Consider the following 12,807-nt stretch of genomic DNA (forward strand, 5'->3'; position numbering starts at 1 on the left):
GCGCCTCCCCCTCATCTAGGCATGCGCAGACGGTGCCTCCTCCCCGGGACGAGGGGAAAGGCGCGCCAAAATTAACGCTTAAGGATTGCTTTGAATTCTCCGAGGTGGGCCCGATCCTGGCGGATAACCCATATGTGGGACTGCACAGAGACCACGAAGAAGATCTTGGCATATCTACATATTTCTAAAATGCTTTTAGGGTAACTCATCTAAAGAAGATTTTTCTTTTCCAGAAATGTGACTTGGAATTTGGGAGCTTTCACAGGCTAGTCTCATAAAGGAACAGTCTTTTTTAATTAATTCAGTACTCTCCATTTAAATGTGCTGGATTTAGTTTAAAACAAAACTCTTCTGTGGCAGCACTTCATCATTTTTAATGCTTCTGTGGCACAACATAGTATTAGAAGACTAAAAATGCCTGCTACATTAGTAGTATGTGACTCTGGCAGACTATGCGAGAAAAATCAAAACAACTGCATGATGTGATCCATACATGTGCCAGCATTTCTGATCAATGCCTCTGTCTCTAACCTTGAGATTGACTTAAGGTCATCCCATTCATGCATGCAGTACACACTCATATCTCTGTACCTTTGTATAGCTTTGCATGATCCAGGGAGAGGGGTGTTGCAGGAGGAAGCCACTAGTACAGGAACTCCTCACATATATAAACAGTTGGATTCCCAGAAACACTCAAGGATCATGAATAAAGCCAATTATTTCTATATTGTTTTCTCAACAGTTTTATTGCCTTTAAGAAATTTTTTTTTGTAAAATATAAATACAAAGGCAGAAGAATTTACTTACAAAGTTAAAACACAGATCTCAAACATAAACACACAATTCGGAAAAATTTAGCTTCTGTACAGTTTTATGGAACTTCAACATAGGTTAGTTTTCCAATATTTTACAGGGTACAGAAAAAATAGTTCAAAGTCTTCTTTTAAATAAAGAGCATCAACTGTTTAAACATATATATATATATAAACAATCCAGTTTGCCTTGTGAAAACTAAATTTCACATCTTTTAAATTAAGGTACAAAAGGTCACACAATTAGTCGATGCGCATGGATATGGTTTTAATTTATATTACAAGCTATTGAATTATATTCAATAGTGTTTACCTGACCAAAGCAGGCAATTTTGTAAACAAAAAAACAAAAATATCTTGAAGTGCCTTACCAAATACAATCTCCCAAGCCAACCACATGACTTTGATCACATCACCTATAACAGTTATGTCCTGTATAATCAGTGCTTTGTATGAAGCAAAGCCATTTTCATTGTTCCAAAAAAAAGTTCCAAGTAAAAACAAATTTATACCAAACTTTGTGTGCATTTAAAGGAACATTTATATAACAATTTGTAAAAACTGAGTGAAATCTCTAAAAAAATTCTTCCAAAAGTCCACCGATCTGGAATATATATATATATATATATATACACACACACATACACATATATATGTGTGTATATATATATATACACATACACACACGCATATAAAGGAAAGATATCTTATTTAACAGTGTTTTTCTTTACATAAACAACTGCATTAACACATATACACATAGGAATAACATTACAGAGAACTGTACATTAAGTGGCCCGGTGGTTCACCAATTAATATCAGAGTCCTCGTCTGGATGCAACCATTCAAGTGAAGATCCAAGCAAAGTCTGTAGCTCACTTGTAAATTCAACCAAGTCCAAAAGCTCCTTGCCTTCTGGGTTGAAAGCTTCTAAGTCTTTTTCGCAAGAGAACAGCTGACTCAAAGATACTTGTTTGACAAATTCTGCTTCCATGATGCTGACAACTTCCATGCTTGGGAAAGTGCAGCGAAATATCCGAGGTGACATTTTCAGCTTCTTTGCTACATCAGAGAGCAATAACCAGTTTCGTGGTCTATGAATTTAAAAAGAGAAAGAGGCTCAGATGTCTAGCAAACATCACAAATGTTTCAGTCATCATAATTATGTCAGTAACAACTCTACATAAGTGGTCTAATACTAAGTAACCCACTAAGTAGCCCACTAATTGAAATTGGAACATTTTTATACATATATACGCAAAAATCTTTACACTTGTAATTTATTCCAATAGAATGTGGCTTGTACCCACAGCTTGTTTTTGCATTTTAAAGAAGCTGGAGAAAAAAGTTAACTTTTATGGAATGAAAGCCCATTGCTACTAAAACCAATGACAAAAGAATCACAAAAAAGTCACAGGGACAAGAATGATTAATCTTCATATATGTCAATTTTGACTAGTTGACTAATCACAAAAGTTAATGACTAGCCCAGGTATTTATTACACCTACAGCCTGGTAAAACAATTTTATTGGAAATGTTAAAAGTAAAAGAACAATCAAACTTAATTAGTATAGATTCAAGAGGTTTTGCATACTTAATTACAAATCAAAACCTGGTCAATCTGCCAGCTCAAACAGATTTTGCAACCATTACCTCCCCATATAGATTGTGATGGTTCTTACCCCTGAGAAAGAGACACTTGGATGTTGTAACACGGCAAGAGAGGCATGTCTGAGAATTCAAATTCAAAGACATCACTAAAGCTATCTTCATCTTCATCACTTGGGCCAGGTGGATTAGACAAGATGTCAAACCCTGACTCAGTTTTTGGCTCTATTTAAACAATAAAAGATAAAGAATGCTGTTAAAGATACATGGCAAACTTTGCAACATGTTTGTTCCTCTCTTTCTCTTATAAACTGGAAACTCCAACAAATAGCAAGAAAAGAAACATCTCCTTACCACACACAGAACTGCCAAAGAACTCCCAGTACATGCCAGGTTCATCGACATCTCGACCTTGTAGGTCAATTAAATACTCTAGAAAAAAATATAAACCTAAATTCAGAGTCAAAATAAAAGGCTGACAAGTTTTAAATATACGTCTGCCCTACAGAACCACAATATTCATAGTGCCAGAGGTTTTGCATTAAAGTAGCACCAATGTTAGTAATCACTTTTCAACCACCTACAGATCCATCATGACAGTATCCCTCATCCTACTCAGTCTTCAATTCCTTCCCCTATTTCCATCTTTTTCTGTTGGCTCCCGTTCTTACCATTAGCATCTTCATTTTGCTCGTGCCTAAAGCAGGCAGTGAAAACATAGGCTTAAAAAACTCAGATTACTTTAAAGAAGTTGCACTAAAGAAAATAGCTTGTGAACTTTTATACAGACAAAGTAGTTCAGAGGTATTCCCTGTTTTTCTGGGCAAGTATGTGTCTGAAAAGAAATTTGCCATTCATCCACTGTTACAAATAGGCCCCACTGACTTAATCCTGAATTTCTAACTAGACTCTATGTTTGTGCATTAGTCCCTAGTGCCAATACAAGCACGATGTGATGCTACACCTCCAGAACTTCAAGAAAGACTTGTGCCTGTGGGGGAGCAACCTGTTTAGAACATGGTCACTGATACCATTAAAAATAATTCAAGATTGCAGCTCTTATCATAATATTGGTTGTGATAACCTTGGTAATGACAGAAAGACTTGTGCCTCTTGGGGAGGAACCTGTTTAGAACATGGTCACTGAACCATTAAAAATAATTCAAGATTGCAGCTCTTATAATAACCTTGATCTCTTACTAAACTACAGCTTTTTAGATGTTTAATTTTCAAGCAATGATGTTGGCAATAGAAAGTATCTGATTCATTATGGGCAGCTGAAACTAAAAGAGATGTTTGATTATTGCATGTGCCCATGCGTGCACACATGTACACACCACTCACTGTGCTAGTGTAGCATCTCACAGCCTTCCAGAAGTTAAATGGGTCTGGAAGGGAGACTTCCTAGGTTCCTTCCAATTTACTCTTAGTTTCAGTTGGTGCTGGATTAGAATGCCCAGAACTGATCTATTGGAACCAGCACTAAAGGCTAAAGGGAAAGAGCATCGGATAACAGAACCAAATTCATCGTATTAAGTCTGTCTTCTGGCCACAATTCCCTTGCATTTCAAATTTGGTGAAAACATCTGGATGACACATTATAACTTCCCTCTCACCAACTATGCAAGATTAATGGAGACACCAAGCTATATCTAACAGCAAAACTATACATGCCCTAGCTTATTACTTTGCAAATAAGTTCCACCATATTCAGTGATGGTTACTCTGCAATGGTTAATTTTTCACAACTGTGCTTTGAAGTCTGAGAAGTAAAGTCTTTATTTCTGTTATTCATTTTCTTAGCAGCCGCATTAAGCACATTTTGACTATGGTTGTCTGAAGAGAGTAAACATTGGCACCTTTAAACAAAGCAAAAGAATCACCCACCTGTTAGAAAGGTTTCCATTAGTTCACTGTGTGTCATTTTCACAATTGTTCTACCTGAGTACGTAGCAAGTGTAGGGTCAGCGCCATAAGAAAGCAACAATCGGACAATTTCTAGGTGATCATTTTCCACAGCATCATGGATGGGCCTAGAAAAAGAACAGTTTCATTCACACTCATGCATTGTAGGTACTGAGGTGTATTTTGTATTTATTTACAGTGGCAATGTTAAAATTATTTTTATCATAAATCACTACAGAGGACAAATTATTTTCTCCACATTTTAAAATAAGTTAACTTTAGAAACTAGAACTAGTTTTTATGATTCATATGCACACACAATATTAAAAAGGAATGCTCCCTTAAAGACAGGGAGCAATTAACCATTAATCACCACTGTGATCACTTTAGCCAAATCCCTTCCCTTCCTTCCATCTGTTTAAGCACACACTATTTTGAATGGCAATCCTGATTCAGAGTAAGCCGGAACCTTTTAGATGCTGCTTTGCAGAAATTTTGTTCTTTTTGTTTAATCCAGCTGTAGACATTGTGTCCAGCAACCTATAATAATGTTCCATACTGGAGCCATTTTAACATCACTGAATAGGCCTGAGAAATCACACTAATTTCACTGTCCTCTGACTGAGGTTGTCCAACTCAAATTCTGTAAGTGGTTCCATGTTTGAAACACTAAAGTCACTTTTAAAAATGGGTCTAAGCAATAGTTTGTGTATTTACATCACAGTATTCATACACACACATCTGACTTGCAAAAAATTATTAATCAGAAAAGCAAAACAAAATGCTGTCTTAATATTTTATAATCTGCTAAAAAGTTATAGCTTTTGCTAAAATAACATTAAAGAATGTGCAAAAAATATTACAGGCCTCTGCAGTGTGACTCAAGCGGAAGGGAAGCTCACAAGTGTACATAATTATTAGCAAAGATCAATCTTGAAATTAAAAATGTTTTCTCACAACTGTAATCATAAATAATGCTACCCCAAATGCTAATCGATTATGCAACTCTAGAAAAGGAATCTTCAATCCTGCATGCGTCTGCAGGTACATAGATATCAGACATGCCGTTATAAGGTTAAGACAAAACAAGTTGAATCCGGACCAGGTGGAGGTGATACTGGTTAGGAAGACTAATGCTTTAGAGCAGGAGTGGCCAATGGTAGTTCTCCAGATGTTTTTTGCCTACAACTCCCATCAGATCCAGTCATTGGCCATGCTGGCTGGGGCTGATGGGAGTTGTAGGCAAAAAACATCTGGAGAGCTACCGTTAGCCACCCCTGCTTTAGAGGGATTATGCCCAATTCTTTGAAATGGGATTTCATTTGCAGAGCAGGTGAAGAGTTTGGGAGCACTCAGGGACCACAGCCTTAAAGCAGGTTGGTGTAATGACTAAGAATGCCTTCTGTCAGCTGTATTTAATTCACTACCTCTCCCCCTTCTTAGATTCTGCCAATATGACTGTACTAATCCATGCTATTGTAAGCTACTGTAACATGTTCCACATGGGGCTCTCCTTGAAGACAGCTCAGAAGCTGCAGCTGGTTCAGAATGCAGCAGCCCAGTTACTATTGAGGATAGATGAAGGGGAAACGTCTTGCCTATTTTTAAGATACATGCTAGTTTGCTTCTCAATTCAAGTCAAGGAATACCAGTTACAAGATAGATTTATGGCAGTTGCAACAATGACAATTCACTTATTCTAAACTATAATTTGGGCTGACTCATAAAGTGGAAAGAGAGGAAGACTTCTGTTCTTGATGCTCATTCACCATCCTATTTTTACCATTTGCCAAGGGTGACAAAAAGCATAGAATTGCCAAAAACCTGGTATGATACTATACAGGATGTACAGGACTGGAAGGCAGGGGGCTTGGGGGGAAGCATCAAATTGTGCAGACCTGTATAATGTACTTTCAGAATCATCTACAGATTTACTATACTGTAGACAAACACAGCAGGACAAGGGAGTTAAGCCAACAAGTGTAACTTGAGTAACCTAGTGCAATGAAGAAATGCTTTTGTTTCTACAAAGACATTCAGAAGTATATGCTGGCATCATATAGGTCAAACGGCAACAGCAAATTATGCAATTTAGAATCATGACTAGCACAACAAAAGACAAACTCACAGTTAATTGGAGAATTAAGTTTTGGCACTTCCAATTTATGCCATTTCTAGAAAGGGCAAGATATATCAAGCAAACCTGTACAACTCAAGCTTAACATGTACTTTCTCCTAAGTTTTAAAGAACAGGGTTTTCAGTACAGAAGTTGCATATATCCAGACCCACAAGGCATGCACACCTGCTCTGGCTAAGCAGATGAGAGACAGTGAAAGACCTGCTGTGCCTATGTTGATTCCTTTTTTTTTTTTTTTTTTGGGGGGGGGGGCTTGGTCAGGGTTATTATTAGGGCTGTGGCTACTCTTTCTCTTCAGCTCTCTGCCTGAGATCACATCACTCTCAAGAGCAGCTGTCTCTCTCCGGCAGCAGCTTCATTCATCCTCCCACCAGCCCCAAGACTTGTAAGAAAACTGCTTCCTCTCTCAGCTGTTGCAGGCAGCCAGAACAGGAAGCAGCTGCTCTTCAAGCCACATAACCCAATATCTTTTACTTACACAAACACATACACACCGCATTGGCTAGAAAAGTTGCCTGACTTTCCTTATCCCACAGTCAGGCTCCATCCTGGAGCAAGACAGCTAGTGCACAGAAAAGATATGATGAAAAATAAGGGAAAGTAAGTTCAAACTCAAGGAAACAGGCTATAGGAGCAGAGAAGGAAAACACTATGTTTTTTAAAAGTTATGTTCTGACTAACACTGGATCAGATCAGTGGAGGACATAGTTCTGTATATTCATTTTAAATTTCTGCACACTAAGAATATAAAGGAATGATCTTATATATATGATGCTAGAAAGAAGTTACTTGCAAATCCCTAGTTACATGCAACAGGAAATGGAGGAGGGAGGGAGGGCGAGAGAGGGGGGCAGACTTTGCATTGTGGAAAGCGGCAGAAAAATAGCCAGAATTCTACTGTGGCCTTTGCCACCCCCTACACCAAGCTGAAATAGAGCTGAGTATTTTCTGCTCAGGAAAATTGCTCTGAAGTGAGCAGGAAGAATTATGCACTTTCCAACAAATGAATCCAATTACTTTGAGTTGGTTTTTCACTCAAGGAGTTTTATGGTGTCTACCACTATCATGAGATGTACCCCCCACCAAAATAAAAACATCTATAGGACATGTCATATTAATGTCCCCCATACTTTAACATGCACAGTTGCCACTCACACTATCATGATCAGGTTCTCTGTACTCCTTGTCACAAGACCTTTCATTAAGGAAATGGGAGAGGGAAGTGGCACGAATCAAGGGCCAAAGGAGTGGCTTTCCATCCTTCAAATCCAAAACAGATGCTGACTGAAGCCACATCAGTATGGATTTGAGTGACATTATAGCCCTTTTCAGCATGTACATTTGTTATTGTATAGTAACCTGATAATTTTATCAAAACAATGCATCTCTACAGGGACTTTTTAAATAGCGTGAAGAAAAAAAGCTGTCACAGGCTATGCCTGTCTTTTTCAGAGAAGTTAGCACTGAAGAAAACTATTATTTTATGTCCTATGGAAGCCTTAGGACTATCATTCCAGACAGGAAGGATCGCTCTGTAGTTTACCCAGGCAATAAACACGTAACCAGAAGCACATGGGTGCTGGGTTAGGCATATCCTTGGGGCAGTGTTAAATAGTTTCTGAGATTTAAGATTCATACTCTACTTTTCTAAAATTCAGCAGCTAGCCCACCAGATAGAATCTGAATTTGTTTTGTATATATAATCTAAATAAATTTTAATACTTCAGAAAAGAATAAAGACTAATATAATAGCTGATGTAACTAAACTGTCCTATTGGTTGTACATCTTTGATTAACAGATTTCTTTCTGCATTTTAAGTTGTAGGTAGATTCCATGCATGAAAAGGCTTGTGTGGCTTACCCATTGCTTCTGTGACTGTGCAGTGGCAGCAGGGCTTGCACATGGCAGGTTTCCCTGCAGATCCTGCCGCACACACATACACAGGACACCAGGGCATTTTCAGCTACTTTTTCTTTTTTTAAAAAAACTGACAATTAAATATTGCTATATCAACATTCCCTAAATCCCCAGTTTTCATTTTTAAAAAATCTCTAGCCACATTTCATTGCAAAGATATGCCTTTCCAAAGAGCATGTCTCTACAAGGGAAGATACTAGAGACTTTTTTAAAAAGTGAAAGTTGCGAATACAGAAAACCTGATCTGCCTATTGTTCTTTAAAATTATATTGATGCACTATAGCAAAAAGACACACATACACCCAGTGGCAGGGTGAGGAAAATGACTACCATGGGGATAGGAGTGAAGGAAAACATCATGTGGGCAGAAAAATCCAAATTTTCTCAACTATAGAGCAGTCATCCAGGTTTTACCAGAGTTTTGCCCAAAACTTCACAGCAAGTCTTAGAAAGGTGGAGAACAGTCAGAAAACCCTGGGAGCACAAATGCACCAAAATGCTGCAGGGAAACAGGTAAAAGAAACCACCTTTTCCAACAGCACTGAACCCAGGACAAATAGCACATGTGGAAATGAACCTAGTTTCAATGGCTACAGTGATATGTACCTTTTCCCCAACAAGAAAATTAACAGCTGACTACCATAGCCAAAAGGGGAAGAATTACATAATCTCTAATTCCAAAAAGATATCAGTAAATATGTAAATACCCTTTACAACCTTTCTAACAACTTACAGCAGTGGATTCAAGTGGCTTTATGCAGGCAAGATATCATAAGGCAAGCATGGCCAAGCTTGCTTAACATAAGAGCCACATAGAATAAATGTCAGATGTTTGAGAGCTGCAAGACATGAACATCAGATGTTTGAGAACTGCAAGGCAGGCAGGCAGGAAAGAAAAGAAGAGGTGGAAAGAAAGCAGCTTTAACTTCAACTGTATTCTCCAACTGCTGGCTGGCTTGGCTTGGAGAAGTGATTTAAAGACAGATATGGTCTGTGGGGCTATGGGAGCTTCAAGAGCCACACAATACATGTGAAAGAGCCACATATGTCTCCTCAGCCACAATTTGGCCACCCATGTCCTAGGGTCAAGTCCATAACCACAAAGACCCTGCTCTAGTCTTTCTCAAATCTTACTTCTTTAAAAGATAGCAATTGTAGCAAAGACTATGAAGGGAAGCACTCTCACCTTGCTAAGCCCAGTTCATATAAGACAAAGTTAAAGGAAGACCACCTTTGCTTAGATGGCTTCCCCAGTAGTAGTAGCACTAGCAAGTGTTTTGCATACTGCTACACACTTCACTACAATTATCAGGAGAAGATGCAGACTTGGGACAGTCTATCCTTGGTCTCAAGACAGTTAACAGCCTGAAGTAAAAGGAATTATTTTAGGGCAACTTCACATATTGTAGAAAAAAAGTGTTTGCAGCATTTCCACATTAAGTTTCCATACATTTTCAAGGGAGGGCATACATCTATTCTCATATCAGTGTAAGCATTGCATGCTGCAAAGATTTCATATTATATCAAGTATCTGAGTAACATTTCATATTTTATTAAGTATTTGGGTAGGCTAACTGTTTAGCTGAAACAAATCCTACATTTGTTACTTCCTTTTTTCTTTTTTTAAATGGATAGGAAGAACCAAATGATTAAAATGCTTCCATAGAATTGATAAAGTGATAATGACAAGCAACTCAAGAGTTTCTAACAAACCATTTTGGACAAAAGCACTTTGTTTCTTCTTTTGACCACAGCAAATACCAATAACTAGAAGGTCATAGTCTTATAGTCATGCAGATTTTATGTCCTCCAGCTGCTAAGTTTCAAACAAGAACTCCAGGCACATTCTCCACCTTGGGACAGTAATTTAAAACAACAAACCAGACTGCAACTAACTAACAAGTAAAATAGAATTTGTCTCATACGAATCATACGAGAAAAGGTTAGAGACTAGTAATGCAAGTGCAGAATACATATATTGCTAGCAGAGAGACCCAGTGTGGTGCAGCGACTAGAGCCATGATGGCGAACCTATGACACGCGTGTCACTGGTGACACGCGAGGCAATTTGGCTGACACACCGGAAACCAAGGAGCGTGGCGAGCCGCGAGTCCTTCGGAGGCTGCTGAGCCCGTCTCGGAGGAGCAGCAGCTGCTAAGGTGAAGGCGAGAAGAGGCGGAAGCAGCGCAGCGGGCCTCCGCATCTTTCCCCGGCTCCAGGCCGGGGGTGGGGGTGGGAGGGAAGGTTGGCCGACGCTGCCAGCGCCTCGCCTTGACCTGGGGGTGGGAGGAGACAGCCTCCTGGCGCAACCCGTCCCCCACCCAAAGCAGAGGCAGCCAAATGCGCCTCCTCCTCCTCGCAACAGGGCCGAGCTTTGCAACCCCCTTTTCCCTCCCTCCCCGGGGCCTGAGGAAATAGGTGGGTACAGCAAGAAAGAAAAAAAGAGCATTGCAAAAAAAGAGGCAGGGGGGGAAAGAAGTGCCCTCCTCGGCGGGTCGTGCCTTTGCAATGCCGGGGCTTTGCAAATGCAGGAGCAAGGCAGGCGTGTTTTTTTCCGTTTGTTTGCACGGAGCGGCTGGGGGGGGAGGCAGAGATGGCATTGCAGCAGTGTGTGTGGGGTGCAATGCCCAAGGGGGCGTCACTCTTGGGCCTGTTGTGGGGCTGCCCCCCCTCCTCCTCCTCCTCCTCCTCCTCCACCCGGTCCTGTTTTTTTTTTTTTGCAACCAACATGATCTTTCTCACTTTGCTCTCTGGCTCTTTCTCATGGCCGCCTGCCGGAGGCGGGGTTTCAGATTTAAAGGACAAGCTGCCCTTTTCAGCTTGGAAGAGGAGGAAGGGGGTGGGCGATGGGGGCTGTGTGTGGGTTGCAAAAGAGCAAGGGGAGGGGAGCATTGGGTCGCCCCCCTTGGCTTCCCTTGGCAAGCGCTGGAGGAGAAAAGGCGGGAAGAAAAAAAGATACACCCTTTCCCGCAGGGTTACCAATCCCCAGGTGGGGGCAGGGGATCCCCCTCTCCCCAAAATACCCCCCCAAGTTTCAAAACGATTGGACCAGGGGGTCCAATTCTATGAGCCCCAAAAAATGGTGCCCCTATCCTTCATTATTTCCTATGGAAGAAAGGCATTTTAAAAGGTGTGCTGTCCCTTTAAATGTGATGGCCAGAACTCCCTTGGAGTTCAATTATGCTTGTCACACCCTTGTTCCTGACTCCACCCCAATGTATCCTGTCTCCACCCCCAAAGTCTCCTGGCTCCGCCCCAAAGCCCCCAGATATTTCTTGAATTGGACTTGGCAACCCTAGTCTGACCTAGGCCACAGACCGCGCACTGGATCCTTTGTGCCTGGTTCTCCTGCGGCCCCCTCATTTGGTGAGTGTGGTTGAAGTGACACGGTGAAGTGACACGCAACCCGAGGAAGACTACACTTTTTCCCGATTTTCGACACACCAAGCTGAAAAGGTTAGCCATCACTGGACTAGAGTGTGGAGACCTAGGTTCAAATTCTAATTCTGTTATGGGAGTTCAGTGGCCAGCCTAACCTACCTCATAAGGTTGTGGTTGTGAAGATAAAATGGAGCAGAGCAGAGCAATAATGTAGATCACACCCTCCCACAATGGGGATAAAAGAAGGTATGTATAAATAAATAAATGAGAAAGGAAGCAAGCAAATATAGTTGGTTAATGAAGGTCAGCACATATAGCAATTGCAATCAGCCAGCAAAGTTTTTACATCACAAAGCAGTCAAACTAAAAGGAAGCACTGTGCTACACAAACTTAAATTATGTGGAGGCTTCTGCACACACTTCTCAAAGAACAAAAGGCAAATGGCATGTATAAACAAGGCTAGAATAACATATATATTCTCTTTTAAACACCTCAGGGTCACTTTGGAACTCAATCCCAAATAAGTGTGACAGGATTGCAGTATTCCTCAACTTTTGAGGCATTCCATTATAAACCCACTGTAAATATTAACACTGCTGTGCATCAGTGTGGGGCAGAAACAGAAGCTGTTTAATCTTACTATCAGAGTGGTGCTAACCTAGTTCCATCCTGAGCGCTGCAGTTAACATCGGCTCCATATTCTAGGAGATGTCGCACAATGCTCAGCCAGCCTCTGGCACAGGCCTCATGCAAGGCACAATAACCAGCATTGTCACGATGATTTACATCACAGACTTTGTTTTCCAAACAATATAGAACCACTTCCTGGAAAAGAGAAGCAGGAGAAAACAGGCCAAGTTAATTTGTTGCTGTGGAGACATGCATACCTTTATTTTAACATGATGAGGATACTCCTGTGATTGGGCTATTAACAACTTACAAAAGAAATGGGGGAAGAAGCAATATAGTTCTCATCTCAGCTGAAGAAGTCAAATCTTTGAAAAACAAAGCCAATCATTAGCCTAGAAGGAAGGTTTGAATAT

General features: G+C 40.4%; 1 protein-coding gene across 5 annotated transcripts in view; it reads right to left on the reverse strand.

Annotated features, from left to right (window-relative positions):
• Positions 1-727: 727 nt before the first annotated feature.
• BCOR (BCL6 corepressor) overlaps positions 728-12,807 on the reverse strand; it is a 148,909-nt gene continuing 136,829 nt past the window's right edge. For all 5 annotated transcript variants that reach the window (XM_060234123.1, XM_060234124.1, XM_060234126.1 and 2 more), the window contains 5 exons: positions 12,423-12,589; positions 4,309-4,454; positions 2,776-2,853; positions 2,496-2,646; positions 728-1,906 (listed from right to left, as the gene is read on the reverse strand). In XM_060234123.1, the coding sequence (XP_060090106.1) occupies positions 1,618-1,906; positions 2,496-2,646; positions 2,776-2,853; positions 4,309-4,454; positions 12,423-12,589 (831 nt within the window). In that variant the 3' untranslated portion in view covers positions 728-1,617. The remainder of the gene's footprint in view (positions 1,907-2,495; positions 2,647-2,775; positions 2,854-4,308; positions 4,455-12,422; positions 12,590-12,807) is intronic.

This window comes from Heteronotia binoei, chromosome 3 (genome assembly GCF_032191835.1).
Source record: "Heteronotia binoei isolate CCM8104 ecotype False Entrance Well chromosome 3, APGP_CSIRO_Hbin_v1, whole genome shotgun sequence".
NCBI classification, from domain to species: Eukaryota; Metazoa; Chordata; class Lepidosauria; order Squamata; family Gekkonidae; genus Heteronotia; species Heteronotia binoei.